Below are 23,033 nucleotides of genomic sequence, written 5' to 3' on the forward strand. Positions count from 1 at the left end.
TGTTTGGCGGGTCCGGGCTGGGGATTCGAACCCACCACCTTAGGTGTACGTGGCTGGCGCCTTAGCCAGTTGAGCTATAGGCGCTGAGCCAAGGTCATAGTCATTAAAATAGCATGGTACTGGCACAAAAATAGAGACATAGACATTTGGAACTGAATAGAAAACAAGGAAATGAAACTAATATCTTATAGCCACCTAACCCTTGATAAACCAAACAAGAACATAAACTGGGGGAAAAAATCCCTATTTAATTTAACACATCCCCAGTATGTGTATGCTGGGAGAAGTGGATATCCAGTGTATGTTGAGAGAAGTGGATATCCATGTGTAAAAGACTGAAACTGGACCCGTACCATTCTCTACTGACAAAAAATTGATTCAAGATGGATAAAGGACCTGAATTTAAGGCATGAAATGATAAAAATCCTCAAAGAAAATATACGAAAAACACTTGATGGTATTAGCCTTGGGAAAGACTTGATAAAGAAGACTTCCATGGCAATTGCAACAACTGTAAAAATAAACAAATGGGATTTAATGAAACTGAAAAGCTTCTGTTCAGCTAAGGAGACAACAACCAAAGCAAACAGATAACCTACCCCATGGGAAAGGATATTTCCATATTTTGCATCTGACAAAAGTTTGATAACTAGGATCTATAAAGAACTCAAATTAATCCACATGAAAAAAAGCCAACAATCCCATATATCAATGGGCAAGAGACATGAATAGAACCTTCTTTAAAGAAGACAGATGAATGGCTAGCAAACATATGAAAAAATACTCATCATCCCTAATTATTAGAGAAATGCAAATCAAAACCACCCTGAGATACCATCTAACCCCAGGGAGAATGGCCCACATCACAAAATCTCCAAATTATAGATGCTGGCATGAATGTGGAAAGAAGGGAACACTTTTACACTGCTGATGGGACAACAAACTAATACAACCTAACCTTTTAGGAAGACAGCATGAAGAACCCTCAAAGAACTCAAGCTAGACCACCCATTTGATCCTGCAAATCAATGGATATCTACCCAGAAGGAAAAAAAATCCTTTTATCATAAGGACACTTGGACTAGAGACTATTCACAGTTCGGTTTACAATTGCCAAAATGTGGAAGTAGCCTAAATGCCCATCAACCCAGGAATAGATTAACAAACTGTGGTATATGTATACCATGGAATACTATTCAGCCATTAAAAAAGATGGAGACTTTACATCCTTTGTATTAACCTGGATGGAAGTAGAACACATTATTTTTTGGAGAAGCAAGAATCCTATGTACTCAATTCTCATATGAGGACAGTTGATGACTGTACACAGTGGGGGGTGAGGGAAGGAGAGAGAGAGGGAAGAAGGGAGGGAAGTGGGAGAGGGGAAGAGCAGAGAGAGGGACAGAGGGAGGGGGGAAATAAAAAAAAATGTTAACAGACTAGAGATGATAGGGGGAAGTGATGTCATTCCTTATCACTGGGCAAGGGACATGACTAAAATCTTCTCTAAGAAAAAGAGATGAATGGTTAACAAACATGAAAAAATACTTCTCATCCCTAATTATCAGAGAATTGCAAATTGAAACCACCCTGAGATTTCAGCTAACCCCAGTGAAACTAGCCCATATCACAAAGTCCCAGAGCTGCAGGTGCTGGAGTGGTTGTGCAGAAAAGGGAACACTTACAGTACCGGTGGGACTGCAAATGGTATAGCCTCTTAGGAAAGAATTATGGAGAATTCTCAAACAACTCAAATTAGATGCTTCATTTGATCCTGCAATCTCGTTACTAGGCATCTACTCAGAAGGAAAAAAATCATCATACCACAAGGACATTTTCACTAGAATGTTTATCGCAGCTCAATTTATAATTGCCAAAATGTGGAAACCACCTTAATGTCCATCAACCCAAGAATGGATTAACAAACTACAGTGTATGTATACCATGGAATACTAGTGAACCATAAAAAGATGGAGACTGTACATCTTTTATATTATCTAGATGCAGTTGAAATGCATGCTTCTTAATAAAGTATTGCAAGAATGGAAAAGCAAGTATCCAGAGTACTCACTACTAATATGAAGCCAGTAGATGAGCTAATACTTAGCCACATAAGAGAAAAACTCAATTCAAATTCAGGGGAGGAGGATCAAGGGAAGGAGGAGCAGGGATAGGGGAGGGCGATGGGTCTGTTCCCACTTAATGGGCATAATGTAGGGCGTATGGCACACCTTTTGGGTGCAGGACACAACTATAAGAGGGACTCTACCTAACAAACGCAAACATTGTAACCTAGTTGTCTATATCCTAATTTAGTCTGAAATTAAAAAAAAAAAAAAGAAGATGACATCATTCTTCTTCACAGAAATTCCAAAGTGTCCTTGTGGGGGGTTACCAGGGACACAGGTAGGGTGTCCCAAGAGAGACAGGGTATGTTCAATTCAGACAATGACAACCTCACTTATAACTCACCAAAATATCAAAATATGCTGTAATCTTAGCACTCTGGGAGGCTGAGGTGGGTAGATCACCTGAGCTTAGGAGTTTGAGACCAGCCGGAGCCAGAGTGAGACCCTGTCTCTAAAAACCGCCGGGCATTGTGGCAGATACGTGTAGTCCCAGCTACTTGGGAGGCTGAGGCAAGAGGATCACTTGAGTCCAAGAGTTTGAGAGTGCTGTGAGCTGCTATGCCATGATATTCTACCTAGGGTGAGTGAGACTCTGTCTCAAAAAGAAAAAATCAAAATAGAACCATCTAAGATTATTTCAACACAAGAGGTTAGTTTATGTTTTGATTTATTCCAAACAGCCATGTGCCTTACAAATCTGGTCAGAATTTGGATTAATCATGTCACTTTCTGTATCGCTAAACCACCACCCTGCCACCTCAGGGATGTAACGTAGGAAGGGGCAATAGAAATGTGTCATCAATCATGAAATGGAGTGGACCTTGAGTACAGCATAAAGGTGCTGTTTGGAAGATTGTTCTGTGTTCTGCGTACGTGGAGGTGACCAAGTCAGTAAAATCCGATCCTCAGACGGATGACAGAAAAGGGAGAGGCCTGTGGTGGCTGGAGCCAGGAATGAAAGCCACAGAGAGGCGCAAGGCCCAGCTTTACTTTGAGGAAGACGGGCCTTATTCTCAGTACAAGCTCAGGATGACAGAAGCACGACATACCATGAAAATGGGTTTTCAAGCGATATTATGATGAAGAGGCGACATGATGGCCTGTTCATCCAGAAACGAAAAAGTTAAAGAATTCAGACCCAACCAGCTTTCTGGCAGAGATGGGAGAGGTTTCACCCAGCTTTAAAAAAGTAACAGAGAGGTATTTGTTATTTTCAGTGTTTTTGTAAGTAGTTTGGGGCTGAGGATTGTGAAGGGAGCTAAATGGCCTGTAGTCCACGGACTGATCATTTCCTCAGGAGATGGGGACATCTGGGAAGGTCTCAGCCATCTGTGAAGGGTGCGTCCTCTGTACAGCTGAACAGCCAGAAGAACATGCACCTTATGGAACTGGAGTTTGGGGTAAACTGGTCTGTGTCTATCCACCCTACACAGCAGCTGTGAAATGATACCCTGGACACCAACAAGGAAAACCCCGGTTGGTCAACATGGACCTTGCCAAGCTAAAGGACAGCAAGGTCATGGTCAGCATAGGTGTGACCACACGAGGCCAGCCTGTTTTCTTAAGTTTTCAGGCTCCGGCAAGTTCTTAGGTATATTTCCCGCCTACTTAATTTATTTACTTATTTATTTAGAGACTGAGTCTCACTTTGTTGCCCTTGGTAGAGTGCTGTGGTGTCATAGCTCACAGCAACCTCAAACTCACTTGGGTTCAAGTGATCATCCCTTTGCCTCAGGTACTATAGGCACCATCTACAACATCTGGCTATTTTTATTTTATTTATCATATATATATATATATATGTATGTGTGTGTATATATATATTATTTTATTTTATTTTATTTTGAGACAGAGTCTCAGTATGTCGCCTTTGGTAGAGTACCATGGTGTCACAGCTCACGGCAACTTCAAACTCTTGGGCTTAAGTGATTCTTGTGCCTCAGCCTCCCAAGTAGCTGGGACTACAGGGGCCCACCACAATGCTCGGCTATTTTTTGGTTGTAGTTGTCATTGTTGTTTGGCAGGCCCGGGCTGGGATCCAACATACCAGCTCTGGTATATGTGGCTGGCGCCCTAGCTGCTGAGCTACAGGCACTGAGCCTCTCCTGCTTACTTTAAACCGCAGGATGTCGTTCCTTTCTGATACTTTTGAGCCATTTTTACTTAAGTCTTTGTATGTGTCATGCTTATCTAGCTCTGATCTCTTAAGAAGAGGCAGCTTCTTGTAAAAGACAAGGATTGAGGTAGGTAGTATCAAGAAACGGGGTGCCTTAGAAAGCATGAAGTTACTCTAGTTGGTTCTCATGTTGTGAGAAGACACCGGAAGAGGGGTTTGAAAGGAAGGCGGTAAACCTATGATCCCTGGATTGACAACAACCTTGGGGAGAGTGGGGGAGGAGAGGCCCAGGAAGGGTGTGCAGCAGGCCCTGATTTGGGACTAGGTTCTGCATCAGACTGATGTTTGCAGTGTGATGTATTCTAAAGCATCTGTGAAAATGACCATGACCTCTATGTTAAACACTGATTCATTCTTCTTATTCGTCTTTTTTTTTTTTTTTTTTTTTTTGAGACAGAGTCTTACCCTATTACACTGGATAGAGTGACAATCCACTTGCCTCTGCCTCTCAGGTAGCTGGGACTATAGGTGCCCGCCATGATGCCTGACTAGTTTTTCTATTTTTAATAGAGACAGGGTCTTGCTTTTGCTCAGGCTGGTCTCAAACTCCTGAGCTCAAGAAATCCACCCACCTTGGCTTTCCAGAGGGCTAGGAGTGCAGGTGTGAGCCGCCTCACCCACCCTGGTTGATTCTTAAGTAAATCAACCAAGGGTATAACAAAGAGGTAACTTCTAACCAGGGAACCCTGTATCTAGGTTTGCTTTGACTGACTTAAGATTTTGAGTAAACTCTTCAAACCTTCCTGAGCCTCAGTTTCCCCTGCCAAGTAGAGGTATTTGAACACTGGCACCTTTGCAGGCGTGGAGTTAAAGACTCTAGCAGAAATAATACGTGACCCAACGTAGCGCAGCCTGCAGACAGGTGCTCTGAGAGCCTCACCAATAACCGCCTGGCACAGCTTCTTCCTTCCTTCCCAAGCCCCGTCCACCACTGGGCACCAACAAATCCTTGCACAGAGATAGATACCAAAATCTGTTTCAACCATCTGTTTCTCTGGCTGTTTTTCCTTCCAGTGTTTTTCTTTCACATGTTCTTGGCTAACAACAACAAGAAAAATCTCTTCTAAAATAACCAGGATGTTATGACTAAAAATGCCAGAGGTATATATGCCGTTCATGAGAGAAATCGCTTTCTAAAGAGGAGTTGGGTTTATCTTGGGTGCAGGAAGGCTACATTTCCACAAATATCATAGTGGTGCTAAGAAAATAACCAACTACTTTCACTAAAAGAGTATGTGACAAGATTTGTATTTGTTCACGTAATTGAATTTAATGCTGTTGGAATTTGTCATCTCAAAGCTATTGAACTTTAGATCGTATTTTTACATCCAGGGAAACTGCCTAAGAAATTGCCTTTCAGCCTATACACACACGTCTTCTGCTGACATTAAAAGGATCATGAGCCACCCACAGTGTGCATGTGCCTAATACCCAGCACCAAAGAGGACCTCACGGGATAATGTTTTCCTTGCTTTCGCAAGGAAGACACTGGGAGCCGCCAGTGTTACTAGGAAGCCAGCTGTGACCTGCTGACCAGTTCACTGCTTTCCATCTAGTGTTCCCTGTTAAGAAGCTGGCGACCACACAGTGTGGAGTAATAAGTATTTTCCTTCCAGACAATGGTTTTTTGCAGCTTTTTTTCCCTCTAAAGGGTCAAGCACTCACTATCCCACCTCCATACCTTCAGGCCTCATTATCTTAACAACTGCTGATTTTCTATAGCACTTCCATCCCCTGGGTACAGCTGTCACGAATACACCATTCTTCTCTCTTACCTGGGTTCACCTTGGTTTATGGACATGTAAATCTCCCAGGAATTCTCCTCTGGAATGGCACCGTGTGGTATGAGTAAACTCACCCCTGAAACAGAAAAACCCAAGGGTTATTCAAGAGATTTTTCCAGTTAATGTGAAGTACCTCACTCGGGCACCTCAAATATGCCCACAGAAAAGGACTTTCTTGTAACAATTTGGAAATCCCAATTCCTAGAAAGTTTAAGAAGTCACAGATCATGAGCAGAAAAACACTGCTTTATAACAGTGACATAACAAACAGTATATTGTTCAAATGAGTACTCAAAACCACGTTTTTTCCTTTTAAATTTTAAGGCTTCTCAGCATTATTTAATTCTCTTAAAAGATTGGGTGTTCTGGCTCAGCATCTGTATAGCACAGTGGTTAAGGCGCTGGCCACATACACCAAGGTTGGCAGATTTCATCCTTAAGCCCAGGAGTTTGAGGTTGCCTGTGACCCCACGGCACTCTACCCAGGACAACATAGTGAGAATCTATCTCCAAAAAAAAAAAAAAAAAAAGATCGGGTGTTCTAAGATCAGGTTGTATTAAACACAACACATATGAGAACGTAAGAGTTTATCAACACATCAGTGAATGTGCTGCCAAGGTCTCTATCTTGCCTCTTACTCCGTTGGTTTCCTGAACAGATACCTGGGCTGGTGGTGGGTGAGTGATCTAATACATTGCTAGAAACTGGTATGAAACAGTCTTCCAAATTGCACATTTGGAGGGAAGTTGAGGGCTGCCTTCAAAGGAGTGCTATATTTTGTTAAGAAAACTTGAGAAAGTATAAAAGCATCTGATATGCTCAGAACATGTTCAGGTTAGTATGTAACCGATATGGCCTTTAATTTGCAAACAGAAGCCAGGACCGGTTAAGGTTAAAGGCTACTTAACCATCTCTACGCCCACACCGAGCTGAAGGAACCCACCCCTTTACGTCATCCACATCCACACACTGTGGCTGGCACTGAAAGCCACTGCACACTGCATTTTAAACTTCTCCTCTGTCCTCTTGAATGCTGTGAAGAAAACATTTCGCTTTGTCCAGGAGAGAAGAGTCTGGGGGAGGCCAGAGACTCTCTTTAACGTAGCTTCTTATTTATAAAAATAAATGAAATAGAGAAGCAGTGAGATCTTCACAAAATAAAATCTCAAGGCATCTTCCTATTCTTTGAATAATGCAGCTCTCACCTTGTTTTCCTTTCATTAGGGCTAATGTAATCGCTCAGGAAGCTTTCAGGTTCTGATGATAATTTAATCCTGGAGATTGGCTGGCTTTACTGACATTCCTCTGTGTGCCTGTTAGCAGCTCTCGAGTCAAGGAACGCAAGACTCATTGCAAAACAAGTGATTTGTGATTCGCATTTATGAGTATTCAGTAACATGCCAGTTACCAGCAGTACCTTTCACCGGCACTAAGAATAAGGCACATTTTCAACTCACTTACAGCTCTTCAGCAAGGAGATCCGTTTATACTCTGGACCTTAATGTCATTAATAGGAGAACTGTAATTGCCATACTTAGGGATCGACAATCAGGCTCCTCCTTCCATTTTCTATTCTTCCTTAAATGTAGTTGTCAAATGAAGCAGCCTCTATTATATCCCTCCCTGCTGATGAACACAAGCTGCCCTGCATGGCGGCTCCGCGTGTCTGGACATCCACAAGGATGCCTGCCCCAGACATTCTGTCTCTTCTTAGCTTAACACGGAACTTTCTCTCTGCCGCCCCTTGTTCAGGCTCTGTAGGTCACTGTGACATCAAAGACATGCAGTCTCTATTCTCCAAACGGAGAAGCACTGGGGACTGTCCCCAAGCAATAACGTCCTATCACAGCCACAGCACTTAGAGCAGTGCTGGCTGGCGTGGGTCCCCAATACACATATCTTGAATATGGGAACCAAAGAGTAGAATTCAAAAGTCTTGGTAAAATAATAAAAGAAGCCAGGCTCTGACACATGGTATCTTCTGTAGATTATCACGGCCTGATAATCGACTCCCAGATTGAAATAGAAGAAATGCGTGTGAGGACGTTTGAGCAGGGCCGTCTGTGGAGCAGAGACCACAGCACGCTCCCTTCACGTCAGCTCCTTCCCCACGGTTAGACTGAAACATTCTTCATAATATTCCTAGATTCAACCTGAACCAACAAGGTCACTGGACCTTTATCTTCTCAATCAGAGACTGCGTTATCTTTCCAATGCACTTATCTGTTCTCCAGCCCAAACATGCAAATTCTACGCGGGGGCTGGAGATAGTGAAATCCAGAGGCAGACGGGGGTAGCAAGTTAGTTAGATCATGAAGAAGGAGATGCCAGCTGTGCCCATGTCCCTGAGAAAAGTACCCATTTCAGTATGTCATCCACTGGCTGTTTCTGATTAAGGAAAAACAGACTGGTCCCAAACTCCGCCTGCAACCCCAACGGCCTTTTATTTCAAAGGACAATAGGACCACCTTTCTGAGGTCCCTGTTTCATAATTGGAAAAATAAATGATGGCTCGTATGTGGAGAGCACCCCAACCTTTTGGAGAAATCATTGCCAGGCCCCCACAACAATTTGGGATGGACGGCATTAGAACAACCTAATTTCTATGCCTTGCTTTCTTTCCTCCTAGGGCAGATTTTGCATTTATTTCCTGCAAATCACAGGACATATATTTCAATTCACCACACTTATTTTTCTCTAGAATTCATTCTCAGTGAACAGCTCCAGTCGTGTCCAGCACTCCTAGTCAGGAGCTTTGAAAACGCCCCTTTCCCAGGGAAACTGTCCAGGAAGCACGGACATCACTATCAGAACTCGGAGTTTCCAATAGGAGAGCTCCTCAAGTCGGAGGGGAGGGAGAAGAAAAATCTCTAATCCCCCAAGGTTTCATCTCCTCACTTTCCTTGACGAACATCAAACACACACAGCCGAGAAATGGGATTGTCTCGGCACCCCCTCCACGTGTGTGTAGATGCGTGTACACACACACAGACACAAACTGGCAAAGGAGGACGGGAAGAGGGAGGGGAGTACCGGCCAATGTCGCCAACAAATAACTCCTGAGAGGCTGCTGAGGGCCAGGCGGGAGCTGGACAGAAACCCAACCTGCCACTGTCCATGATTCTGATGTGTCTGACCCAGAGAGGGCAACGGTTGTGTCTCTTTTCCTTCCTGGGGACACACACTTCTATTAATAATTTATGGCTTCTCTCAGGAAGGGTAATTGGTATCTATGGCTGACTGATTCATTCCTCATTGAGTCTCTTATCTGCCAATTATCAACAGGAAGACTCACATCACACACGGACGCTCGTCCACCATCACCCACACAGATCTGAGCCCCGACCCTCACCCTGCTGATGCGCTGACCAAGGAAGGCTGAGAGAGCTGGAAGGTTTACAGAACAAAGCCTTCCAATTAGGGCCGCTGTTGAGGGCTGCTTTTAGGACATAAAATACACTGGGAAATGAAGTTTTTAAAGGAGGCGATTGCTCCGGGAGAGAACAAGACACCATTTGTCAACCTGAAACGAATTTCAGTGTCAAGTCACTAAGCTGCTAGAGGGGTTATTTTGCTGGAAGAGTTGTTATCAGACTAGTCCTATTACAGATTTCATTTTATGAGATAAAATGTTTGATTTGAGAGATTGGTTAGTGTCACCCCCGAGAGAAATCCGTCAAGGCTCTGATGGCCCTGACGCAATGGTGACCTGTGGTCTAAAGACACTGGCGGATCCCGTCGACTCCTTTCCCTCTCACAGACAGCACTGCGCGGCCTGACCCCGCACACCACCTGAGTCTTGTTGCTTAGAAGTCAGAGGAGAAATTGACCTCATCTGCCATCACTCAGGTCTCGGGTGGCAACGCTGCCGAGTAATCCATAGATGGGATATCATTTTAAATGTGATCAGGGCCGGATGCCTGAAGTGTTCTGTCAACACATCAAGAAAATCTCTCTTCCAACTAAAAAGAGGGAAGAAAAATACGTGAGAACTCATTACACAGATGGCATAGCCCTGGAGCTGAATTTGAAAGGGCATCTCCACAGTGGCCCTCATCACTGCTCAGGGATGTTATGGCAGGATCTGGACACTCAGAGTGCGTGCAAGGGCAGTTCCCGATGAACTTAGACATGGAGGGTCACTTCACGCGATTATCTACTGATGAATAAACTGTGCTTGGAGGCACACATGACACGTGTGCGTCATGGCAGAGAATGTTTTTGGTGCTTCCTCATCATGTTCTAGCAAATATGTTTCAAAGGGTACCTCAACCTTTTGAGCAAATATGGTGGTCAACCCTCACAGGGCATCACACAGAGAATTCGACCCTTGTAGAGATATAGGCTGCCAAACCTAACCTCAGCATTGGTTCTAGTTTTGCTGCGTAAATGAAGTGGCCTGGTGGAACTACGGTGTCTGCAGTTCTGATGAGGGGACAGACAACCACATGAGACAGATGGGAGGGCAACAACTGCATTAAGTACAAAATGCCTGTGCGAATGCCGGGAAACACACACACACACACACACACACACACACACACGCACCTATCACCCACCTGTATTTGGCATTACTAAGCGTCCCCCTAAATGGCCAAAGACCCCAGTGGTCCTCAGTTCAGTCCGTGCGGGGAGTGAGGACAGATTCTGGATGTAGGGTGTTTGGTTTCTGGGATGCATTGTACCAAAGCTTCGGTTGTTTCCATGAGGAAAAGTCCCGGAGTGGTTCTTGCCATGGTAGTCCGCTCTTTCAGACACTCCCAGGGAAACCATGAACGAGCTCTGCACTTTGACCTTGATGTCTGACAAAGGGTTAAAGAGTGAGGACTCAGTCATGAGCTCCTTGTCCAGAGGGTCCTGCAGGCAGATGGGTCCGCTGTACGTTCGGCTCACCGTGAGGTCTGGTTGCATGGAGGAATTCAGGAGCAGGGAGTTACCTGGTAAAAGAAAATTGATCTGTCACTCAGAAGCTACAAGGCACCTAGGCTGCCCCTTTGCACGCGCCCCACTAACTGTGTGCCAGCCTGCCTGGAGGCCAGCTGCTCCAAGCTGAGCTGGCCCCTCGGGCAGACCCTGCCAGGGTGGGTGTGAGTGACCCGGGGCTCTGAGTCAGAAGCTCTGGCTTCCACAGTGCATTCTCTGAATGCCACTGACCCAAATCCTTCACCTTCCAGAGATTGTTCCACAGTCCCTTTTCAAAACAAGCATTTCTGGCATTCCGTCAGGTAACTAACTCAGATATGATTGTTTATGTCATTATTTTAACTGGCAAAGAGAAGCTTAAAAAAAAAAATCAAAAGATGTTTTGTAATCCAGTTTGGAGCAAAAATAACATCTGTTCCTTTTAAATGGCAAGAGATGACACAGCGTGGTGACGAGGCAGTGCTGTTTATGACCGAAGCCGCTTCGGTTCCAGCACACTACATGTGGGATTCTGGGCAGTTTCTAGAGCTGGGGGAGGAAATAACGTGTACCCAGAGCAAAAGGGTCAGTGGCCCTCGTGACTCGCACCACATTCGAGTGGCCAATTTGCTCTAATAATGCCTGTGTCACTCTGGGAGGGAAAGAACACACCCCGTGGGGACAGCCCAGGACGCAGCATCCACACGGGGACAGCTCAGGATGCAGCGTCTACACGGGGACAGCCCAGGACACAGTGTCCGCGCGGGGACAGAACAGGACGCAGCGCCCACGTGGGGAGCACAGCCAACGGTTTCCTTTCTAAAACAAAGGAAAAAAAACTGTGTTTACAGAAACATGAGAAATGGGGCTTTGTCATCTGTTGGGCCTCACCAATTTTTTCCAAGCCAAATATTAAAAAGGAAACGCAGTGATATTTTTCTCATGATGAAGTAATCTCATTTATTAGTAAATAACAAAATAACCCTCAGTCGCAAGCCTCCCACTCATATCAGTCTGTCAATGTGACATCTCCAATTGAAAACCCAAACTATATTCAATAATTTTCCTTTGGGGCCTGACAAAAAATGTTTAAAGTCTGATATTTCTGAAAATGTTGCAGTTCTGGGCCACATTGTATTAGCCTCTATTGTTTTTCCATTTTCATAATTTGTAGCAACGCCAGCAGGAAATCTATAATCTCTGACTCTTCCCCTCTCTGTTGAGATGCTCTAAGAATCCAGATTCACAGGAGAAAACACAGATGAGATGAAATAACACCATGGACTCAAGGGCTCGCTGATGGCGGCCCAAGGATGGCGCATTTTGTTCATGCCTGGGGCTGTTGTGCCCAGACACCATCAGGGAGCTGTGTTTTTTAACAGAACTTCCCTGAGTTATACAGGTGACAAGTCTGCTTTTGTTTATGGTCTTTCCAGACAAGAAGTGGTACTGGACGAACTATCTCCCATCTGAAAAGAGTTTGGAACAGGGCCTGCATGGAGACCCTCAGAAGTCACATCCTTAAAGTCACCTGGCTATTTTATCTCCAGCCCTCACCTTCTGAAATTTATATTCTTCAAAGACACTCCTAGATAGCACGTGAGTGGACAGTGCCTGATTACAGATGTACATATGATACAGTCCTCAGCTGGGATAAAATTGGCCGCCAGTGTGATTAAAGTCTAACCAGGGCTGGTCAGCCTACCCCGGCTGGCATACTCTTCTTCTTGGAAATCCTTCTCCAGGTCCCTGCTCTATTGTCACTATGACATTCTTCAGAAGTTTCACTGTTTACCTTCCTAGAACCCTGCAGGCTGTGCTCAGGAAATGGTTATAGGAAAGTGGGGGGTGGGGGAGACACATGGCCACCAGAGTAAGGCAGACGGTGGCAATGACTACAGGAAGAAAAGCTTTACCCAAGGGGTTTCCTTTTGTCACTTGTTTGTGAGATTCTTGGCCAAGAATAAAAAGTGCAATGGTCAAATAAGTTCAGCAAGACGGCATAATCTCTTAGAAATTCACAATACAGGTAAGTTTGAGAAATGCCTCAGTAACAACACTTAGGAAAGTCAGCGCTCCCCGCGCACATTCAGACCAGGAAACCGCCCCTCCTGCCTGCTGTCTGGGCTCCATGGAACATGCTGATGTCCTGTTTTTGGAAACAACCAGCTTCTAGAACCTTTTAGAAACATATTCACTACATTTATAAGCATTTTATACACACCCAGGCCTTACCCATGCTATCCCAGATAATTTCTGTTCCCACAAACACTCTAAAATCCCTATTTTAGAGCTGTAAAAGTTGAGACTCAGAATTGATCGATTAGGCCGTATGGTGGATTTAGACTCAAATCTCACTGACTTCAAAGCCTGTGGACTTAGACATGAAACTGTCCCTCACATGAAAACATTTCCTCTATTTCCAAGTGTTATGGTCTAAAATATTGATATCTTATTCCTTGACAGGAGTGTATTTCTAGTTTCTTTAGGTAGCATAACCACCAGTACCTCATTTGGATTTATTTCTACTTAAGTCACGTGTACTGAGCAATACGGCCACATCAGGGGGAGGCGTCTTTACCTGAAGCCCAACACAGAGGGGCCCAGAGGCAAAGTGCTCCTGCCTCTCCGGCTGGTCTCAGTTTCTCTTCCTGGCATGCTTGGTCCCCACTTCCCAAGCCAAGAACCCTACTTCTCAATCACTGCCAGACACTGAGACTTCCTGTTCCACACCGCAGGCATCACTGATGCGCAGTGAACAGAACAAAGGTGACAATATTGATGCCAGGGTTAAAGGTGACAATATTGATGCCAGGGTGGAGGTAGAAAGGGCCACCCTCTGAAAGGAGCCAGTTTCTTTTTTTGTCTAAAATGAAAGCTGTGTGTGTTTTGCCCTCACCTCACAATCAGGAATAGATTTCATTAGCATAAGAGAATTAAAGGCCTCTGCTCTGAAAGGACGTATCATCATAGGCCCTAACATAGAGATCCTCCTTTCCCCACAACAGAAGAGTACTTGGACCTGGCTACAGCTCAGAGTTGTTTAGGCTGAATTTCATCCCCCTGCCCCGCTGACCTATCACGCATCCTCCAAACTTAAATAACAAAAATAACTCTACCTCACAAACAGTGTGATGAATGTACCTGGGGGACTGTGGTGTAAGAGCTGGTCCTCGGCCTTGAATAATCAGAATTTAACGGAATTAAATCTGCATCCTCGAAGTGGACTTTTTAAAATAGAAAGTTGGATAATTTGAGCTAAGATAACTCATTAAACTCACTATATGTCAAAGATGGAAACTTCTCATTTAAAATGGTGCTAACGATAAATTGAGATCCATTTGTCCTCACTTCATTTGGATTTATTTCTACTTAAGTCACATGTACTGAGCAATATGGCCACATTGGAGGGACACCCAAACAGGTCACTTCACAGAGCCTGTCCTCTGAACGTGTGAATGAAGACAATTTGGCAGCGGGTCCCAGGGCCACCATGTACCCTCGCACGTGGCCCTGGGGAACACAGGGCTTCTGTGCGAGTGTAGTCTGCGGCCCTGAGGACGAGGTGTTGGGGCACCTGCGCCTCTGACCTTGACGGACTGTTTTGAAGTTGAAGGTCTGGAAGCCACCTGACAACGCGGCCGAGTCAATGACGTCCACGCCGTAGTCACTCTGGCTCCGTCTATAAAGGGCGATGCCAATGACCAGGACCGCCACAGCCACCACTGCAGCGCCCAGGCCGGAGTACAGAGCGATGTCGCTGGCGTTCTCAATGCCTGAAAGACACAGGAAAGCCCCAAATGACCAACCCAGGCCCAAAGCCAAAGAACCACCCGGGACGCAGATGGAATGCTGCTGGGCTTTTGGAACTGCCACTCTGAGAAGATGACATGTGTACCTAGCCACAATAACTGTGCTTCTAAAATGCCTTGTAATAAATCAGGGATGCTGGTCAAGTATCTTAGCTGCTGCATTAAGGTAGCTGAACATGGAACAGACTCTCCAACAAGAGGATCAGGGGTGCCAAGATAATCACATTCTTTTAGTAAGAGCAGACCACTCCTTCATTCGTTTTAGGAAGTCATAATCACCTACAAAGTCACAATCACCTACTTTTTACATTTACGTCTACTGGAGGGAGCACAGACCCACACACAATGACAAACTATGGGTGAACTATTCCGTAACGTATCTCCCGGGCCGCATGCATTCCCAGACAGCAGCTACGCGGTCTGTATGAGCCAAGAGAGAAAAAAACCAGAGTTCACAGATGTGAATTTTAGCTTTGGCACAAATCATTCAGATGTAGAGAAGACTGACAACATCCGTGGGAGGCACACTGTCAGCATGAGCAAATCCGTACTGTGAGATACGAGGGTCTCAAGGCCCAGGGGCTGCCCTGTCCATGGAGAATGTTTCTGACACCGAGTAAACACTTCACACTAGTACTTCATCGTGGAGGAGGACGGGTATCTGGGGCACATGCTGTTTCTCCCATACCTCTCCTACTCCATCCTATTGAATGCATGAGCAAAGCAAAAATAAGAGCGTTAGTTTGGATTCAGAAGGTGGGTGTCGCCCCATCCCCAACAGGAGTGCTAGCTGCTCTTCAATCCTTTTTCTAGCTGTGCCTTGGGTGTGGTTTATCCTGGAAGCAGACTCACAATGGTTACTGGAATTCAGCATAGGAGATTTATCCAAGACAACGTAATCCTCAAACGAGGTGTAATCTTGGACAAGTCTGCAGAAATAGAAGGGGGTGGGTGGTAACTACACAATTAATCTCCCTACAGATTATGAGGTAAGTGCACTTAATGGGTCCAAAAGTAATTGCTGTCACTCTGTGTTGGGCTTAGAGGACAAAATAAACCCATCATCTATGCACCCTGTAACTGCACGGCACCGACGGTATACTCACCACGCCCTGACACGGTATTTATGTTATCAAATGTGCAACACTAACCACACACGTCAAGTTCATTTATTTTTAACAAAGTTAGTGGACGATCAAGTAAGGTGCTACCAAATCAGACGGTGAACAAGGAAATCCGCAGAACCGGTTCAGTAATAAGGAGATACCAACATAAAAAAATAAGTCCCGAGGGGAAAAACCAGCAGAAAGAACAGTATCCAAGAAGTCAGAGGTTTATCAAACACACTTAATCGCCAGAACACCAGGGGGGCGGGCGCTGAGAGGGAGCGTGTGATTTAAATCTCAGTTCCAACTTCACAACCTCCCCGATGGGGGGAGTGACACACATGCAGGCTACCTCTGTGACCACCCAGAACCACGCGCGTGGTGGGCAACGCCAGCATGAGAGTTGTCGTGTCTGCTGTGTCTTAGGGGGCAGAGAGGGGGAAACTCTGGTTCTCCTTCAGCTCTCGTCCTCCCTCCCTCTCCTCTATTAAGTTCCGGGGAGGGAATAAGGATGCCCGGAGCAGAGAGCGGGCACAGATGCATCACGCCGGGGTATCAGACACAGCAAGGGGACTCTGGCTTGAAACCAGTTAGCCTTCCCCCCCTTCCCTCCGGTTCCTGGGCACTGCTGACTGATGACACTATCGCCTTCGAAGGTGCATCTGGGGAGAACACACCTGCTCGGCAAATGAGCACACACAGAGAAACAGCCTGGCAGCGCCCCGAACGCAGCTGCTCTGTTGCTGAGTTGACAAAGTAGAGACAAAGACATCCTCGGCGTCCCAGGCACTACCATAAAAAGAGCCAGAGGCCCAGAGGACGACAGGGCAAAATGCTTGGGCTGAGAATGGACATCACTGGATGGGAACCCCGAGCCGCAGCTGAGCAGCAGGGGCAGGTGTCTTTGCTCCCCTGGATTCCCGGTCTGTCTTTCCTGTTCCCATCTCTTGCTACGCAGGTAAACAGGATTCTCACTCTCCCTCCAGACACAGCGTCCAGTTTTTAGGGAATGACCCTACAGCTGCCTTTACACCAGTGATTGTTCAACTGGTTCCTGGGAGAGGATCGTAGGTGTGCTGCGAAAAACTTTAAACATCATTAATTAAATTGTTTTGAAAAGAACTTCAAAGCATGGTAAGTATATATATTATTTTTACTCTTCTTTTTTTGTATCAACATAATTTAAGGGTGCCATAACTACAGGCTCCAGTGTGCCGTGAGATAAAGGTTGAAAATGCTGCTTTAGACTGATGTGTGAGTGTTAGCTGTGCCACAATGCCTTCCCTCTCCCACGAACATCTGCAGAATCGACTGGACTTTCGTCAAAAGAATAAAATACTAAGTTACAGAATTATATTTAAAAAAAGGCAGCGCGCAGTGGCTCACATCTATATTCCTAGCACTCTGGGAGGCTGAAGTGGGTGGATTGTCTGAGTTCACAAATTCGAGACCAGCCTGAGAAAGAATGAGACCCTGTCTCTAAAAATAGCTGGGCGTTGAGGCGGGTACCTGTAGTCCCAGCTACTCAGGAGGCTGAGGCAGGAGAATCATGTGAGCCCAAGAGTTTGAGATTGCTGTGAGCTATGATGCCACAGCACTCTACCAAGAGTGATAAAGTGAGACTCTGTCTCAAAAACAAACAAACAAGCAAACAAAAAAACCAAGTAACCAGACTTTGGGGAAAAGGGAAGGGAGATGTGTATGGTGAGTGCTGGGTCTCCAGAAGGCTCAGCCTGACCTGGGCGGGACAGTGATCTGGAGGCCACGCAGGGCAGAGAGGAGCACGGTGGTGCTGGTCTCACGGGAACAGTCTGTCCTGGGAATGACAAAGTTCTGGATAGAACTGGTTAGTTCATTCACCAAACATTTGTTGAGGGTGAACAATGAGGCCACGTGGACACGTCCTTACTCTCTGTTGCTTCTTGTCTAAAGGTGGCAAGTCAAGGCTGTGAAGACACCAGCCTGGGGTTCTAGAGCGGTGACAGCGGCAGGTACAAGGACTCACAGAAACACTTTCTACTGGGGGAGATTCAGACATCCGTATCCACAGCTCAAATTCTTCCCAAACTGGGACACTGAGCTTCTTCCTCGTCTTTTTTCTCTCTTATCTACTTGCTTATACTTCACCCTGTTCTTTTTCTCATTCCCTCACCCCAGCCCCATCTCTCCAACCCTCCTTTCAAAGAAGGTAGAGTAATCTTCCCTATAAGGATTTCTGTGCGTTTATAAAACTATGGTGATTCTCAGTCCTGTGTCTTCAGGGCTGGCCCCAGAAGCACCTGCAGTTCCAATCCGGGCTTTCTACTCTGGCTCATGGGAGAAGGGAGAGTGTGAGAGAATGTGTGTGTGTGTGTGTGCGCGCGTGTGCGCAGGTCTGTGAGCACACAGCACTGGGAATGGGGCCCTGCTGAATCCCCATGTACACACACGAGTGCATGTACACACACACACACACACACACACGCACACTCAACTCTTATCAGAGGAATGCTGGAAGCCTCCGCCACTGTTCCTTGGGATAATCGCTCCAGCAACCACAGGACTGCGTGGCACCGTCACTTCCCAGGCCACGTCCACTCCTGTGCTCAGGCTTTCGGCCCCTTTGCTGCGTTGCCATTTACCCCAAATGCGACGGTAACCGACCTCCCTGCTAGGTGGTGCACAGCAACTGAACTGCCGCCTGCTGGGCATCCAGACTCTGCCTGTCTCTGTCTACGGTCTGTCACTCCAGACCAAGGGCTTCCTGCCCCACCCCGGGTGACTGTCCTGGCCAGCCCAGCCACGCTGCCGACCTGTGGTCTTCTCTGCTCTTCTATCACTCCTGGGTCCTGGAAGTCATTTGAGGTTACAGTTTCCTATTAAGTTTCTGAATGCCAGTGAGTTGGTTTGTTCTCCCTAACTGCTTTAAACTCTTCAAAAGCAGCAATATCTCTACAATGTCCCAGGGAAATTTGCCAATCGCGCTTAGCAACTCTTTATCGATCGATCGCTTGCCTGGCCTCCAACTGCGAGGAAAGAAACATGAAAGAAACCACAGTCTGAGGCTGAATTTGGCCCCCCTGCTGCAAGGCCTCTGTTGTCACTTGCGTTTACACACACACACACACACACACACACACACACTCATCGTGCCTATGCAGCCTCTCATTTGCAGTGCTTGTTCCCGCTTTGATTGCTGAGATTGCGAACAAAAGCCTCCAGTGAGCAAGCAGGCTGCTCTGCTTTTCTGTTTCATAAACAAAGCTTTACATATCAATGTGTTACCTGTTTCCTTTGTCCCAATTTTCTGCTCTCCCAGAGTCACAAAGCTTTAGGCAAAGCTTGGAGGAACTCTCCAAGTGGCAGAAATAAACTATCAGGTACAATTGACAGGTATGAAGGACAAACCAAAATGCCCCGAAAAGAAAAGAAAAGAAGCAACTCAGAGAACTGACTGAGAAATCTCTCCTATTCCAAATCAGCCAGAAACTCCGTGGGCCTGTGCTCATCCCTGGAAGGGCACAGAAACTCTGCAGAGAAGGCTGCGAAGATTTAACAGAGTGGGAAAGTAGGACCCTGGAGAGGAAATGTTTATGGGTCCATTTGGCCTGGAGAAAAGAGAGCTGTAAAGTGACTTCCTGGCGATCTTGAATATATAAAGGGCTGAGGCCCAGCCCCGTTGGCTCCCAGTGACCGTTCATTTATGATGACGCTGGTAACCAACTCCTCACCAGCTTTAACAAGAACTGAAAAGGAGGACATGACCTTTATTATAGCAACTGGGACTCTGGTTGGATATTAAAATGACCTTTTCTACAATGAGGGCTGTTAAAAAACCGAATTGTATTTCTGAGGGAGACTGTGAAATCTCCTTCCAGAAAGTCTCTAAAAAACAGCAGGACTGTACAATAGTCTGCTAGGACTTTAGTTTTTTGGTCAATGCTGGAGAGAGGGATTAAATGACCTTCCAAAGCCCCTTTGAACTTCATAGTTCTAGGAATAGGTATTAACTAGCTTGATAGCTTTGTGAATTAGAATCCCATGTCGTCATTTATAGTAACCCATGTCCCCAAGGACTCAGCAGCCAGGTGGTTAACTTGGCTTTCTTCCCTTCCTTCCTTGACTCCCACCTGAAGGACGCATTAGTACCACTTATGAATGGAAATACTGTGCTGTGAACTACACTATGTTATCAGGGAAGAATCTGTTCTGCGGGACTCAGATCAGTTGCAGAGAATTGACAAAGGAGCACGGCCAGGGCTTTCCAAAACCTGTGATGTTCTATTTTATCTCCTGTTAGACATTGCAGCTTCCATTTCAGGAAAACAAACTTGAATTTGTAAATATCAGAGGCAGTGAATTACTAAGAAATACACACGCTACACATCCACCAAGGGAATCCTGGGAGGCACAAGGAGCTCAAGACTCAGCAGCCAGCTAGTGAGCTGGAATCCTCCAGAAGGCTGGCAGGAGGAGGCGCCCTCAGCAAAGACAGAGCTGCTGATGCAGAGTGACCCGCCCCTCTTCCATGGAAAGCTGCAATACCACACAACAGAAGCCGTGGTGAGTTTTATGCTTGCTGTCATCAACAAGGCTTCTTCCCCCCCTTTAATTTAACACATCAGAAAATAGCTTTTAAACGGTCAGTTATGGTCAACAATGGTAAGCAATTTCAATTATATTTGCAATCCATGGCATCTCATAACATCTCTGCCTTTCCAATTTCCCCTCCTCAAAAGCACTACTGTTGCTAATGTACTGGTTGTTTTATTGCTGTAATTAACGACAATAGCAGCAAAGTCTTCAATAGCACTTAACAGGCACTGTTCTAGTACTTTTACACTTATTAGCTCATTTTGATTTTTCTAACAACCTTGTAAAACATTCTCCATACATGTGTGTAAGCCGAGGCAAGGAATTACTCGCCTTATGGCTGGGAAGCAGCAGATCTGGGAATCAGTCCCAAGCAGTTTAGCTCTGGAATCAAGGCTCTGGATCTGTGCATCCCAATCCCTGGGCTAGGGACTGGTACCGCTAACTGGTTTGTGGCCTGATAACTGCTGTACAATAGCAGGTGAGCGGTGGGGGTGGGGGTGGTGGCAAGCACAGCTTCATCTGTGTTTATAGCTGCTCCCCTAAATCTGCCTCCCATCAAGTCCCCCCCCCACACACACACTCAGTTCCCCCCACACACACACAGTTTTCATGGAAAAACTGTCCTCCATGAAACTGCTCCCTAGTGGCAAAAAGGCTGGGGACACTGCTCTAGGCCATTCCCTCCCTGGCCTCTCTCAGTACCAGGAGGCTCTCCGTAGTCAAGCCTGAACCATGCGCTTGGTTCTCTGAGAACTACAGTTAAGATCTTATTCCCATCCTGATAAGAATCTATGGGGTAGGGATTATATTTCTTATTTTACAGAGAATGACACGGGGTCAGTAAGATAGCAACTTAGGAAACGGCAAAGCCAGGTTCTGAACACGCACTTGTCTTCACTTGCAAGCGGCTAACCCCACGCTGCGTCCCCTCCTTCCATCTCCTGCCTGCTCTCCCCACACCTGCGCCCAGGTGAGCCTCCCTGCTGGAGGAAGTCCCTCACCCTACCCTTCCTCCAAACCAGGTCCATAGTGTGATGCTGTGCAACCCCTGGGCCTTCCCTGTAGCTCAATAACTATTTCACTCTAGTTCTGTGACCAATCAATGATTTCAACATGACAGATTCTCAATTTTATTCCCTTTGTTTTGAGGCCCTTATTTCTCAACTGCCCTCTTTTTTTCTTTTTCTTCTTCTTCTTCTTTTTTGAGATAGTCTTACTCTGTTGTCCAGGCTGGAATGAAATGGCACCATCACAGCTCACAGAAACTTTAAACTCCCAAGTGATCCTCCTGCCTCAGCCTCCCGAGTAGCTAGGACTACATGTGTCTGCTACCAAATCTGGCTAATTGTTGTATTTTTTTGTAGGGATCGAGTCTCACTCTGTTGGTCAGGCTAGTCTCAAATTCCTGGCATCAAGAGATTTTCCCACCTGGGCCTCCCAATGTGCTAGGATTACAGCCATGAGCCATCTCACCTGGCCTACCCTCTGTCCTGTTGCAAAAATGTAGGTCATCCCATAAGCTCACTCCCTTACCACCAAAACGCCTCTGCTCCTTCACACACTTTATTGATCCTTTTCTCTGCTCCCTGAGCAGCTGCTCCGGGGGGACCTGGTCTCATTCATTATTCTCTTTTGGTCTTGAAGCTTCCAGATTTCCCTGAGACCTGAGTCGGGTCCTCTGCCCACACAGTCTAGTCTCCTCATCACTGCTCCCCACATCACTTCCTCTCTGATAAACCTATCAAAGGTGCGGTCTTCTTTACACCTACTGAATTCTTAGCCTGTTGTGTAAAAGGATGAAGTCTTTTATAACATTAAACATTTCTTAATACTTGTGCCATAATCTCCTCATCCAGTTAACCCCTGACACTGTTAAAAAATAAACAGAAGTAATACATGTGTAAGACCAGAACATATCCTAGGAAATATAAAGAGTTATATATACTATGCAAAGAGAAAGCTTCTCCTCCAGCTACCTCATCTCCAAAGGCAATCACTCAATAGTACACGTACCTTGAGTCCTGTTTCGGATAAAGGAAAAACGTAAATATCTGCTATTTCTTTTTCTGTCTTTACCCTAAAGGCCCCGTATTATACTTCGTCTTCTGTGATTTCCTTTTAGTAAATGTAGGTCTCTTTTCAATGGTTCCTTATCAGAATGTACATGCCCTAAATTATTTAACTAGTCACCTATCATTATATTGTTTTATTTTCCCCTTACCCTTTAAACTCCCTCTTTGCACTAACCCCTGTTTCCTCTGGAAGGTCATGTCATTTGCAATGGGATCAACAGCGACCTCTTTGTCTTCCTACGGAACAGTGACTTGCAGCAATAGATTAAAAGAGCTGACCCTCCTTCCCGAAAAACACCGTCCTCCTGTTTGCTGCTGCTGACTCTGACTTGCTCTTGACTCACTGTTTTCTAACTACCCTTCATTCTCCCGTTTTTAAACGCAGGCTTTAATGTTCGGTTCTTGGCCCCTTTCCCTTTCCCTGTTCTCATCTAATTGGATAATCACTCACGCCAGACAGCCCCGCCATCCCTCCA

General features: G+C 45.7%; 1 protein-coding gene across 1 annotated transcript in view; it reads right to left on the reverse strand.

Annotated features, from left to right (window-relative positions):
• The window catches only part of UNC5D (unc-5 netrin receptor D), a 578,354-nt gene that overhangs the window by 65,231 nt on the left and 490,090 nt on the right, over window positions 1–23,033 (reverse strand). The window contains exons 9-11 of the mRNA XM_012809266.2: window positions 14,583–14,768; window positions 10,650–11,027; window positions 6,081–6,165 (exon numbers count right to left, since the gene is read on the reverse strand). Coding sequence (XP_012664720.1) covers window positions 6,081–6,165; window positions 10,650–11,027; window positions 14,583–14,768 — 649 coding nt within the window. The remainder of the gene's footprint in view (window positions 1–6,080; window positions 6,166–10,649; window positions 11,028–14,582; window positions 14,769–23,033) is intronic.

Source organism: Otolemur garnettii, unplaced genomic scaffold (genome assembly GCF_000181295.1).
Source record: "Otolemur garnettii isolate 467f Iridium unplaced genomic scaffold, OtoGar3 scaffold00102, whole genome shotgun sequence".
NCBI lineage: Eukaryota > Metazoa > Chordata > Mammalia > Primates > Galagidae > Otolemur > Otolemur garnettii.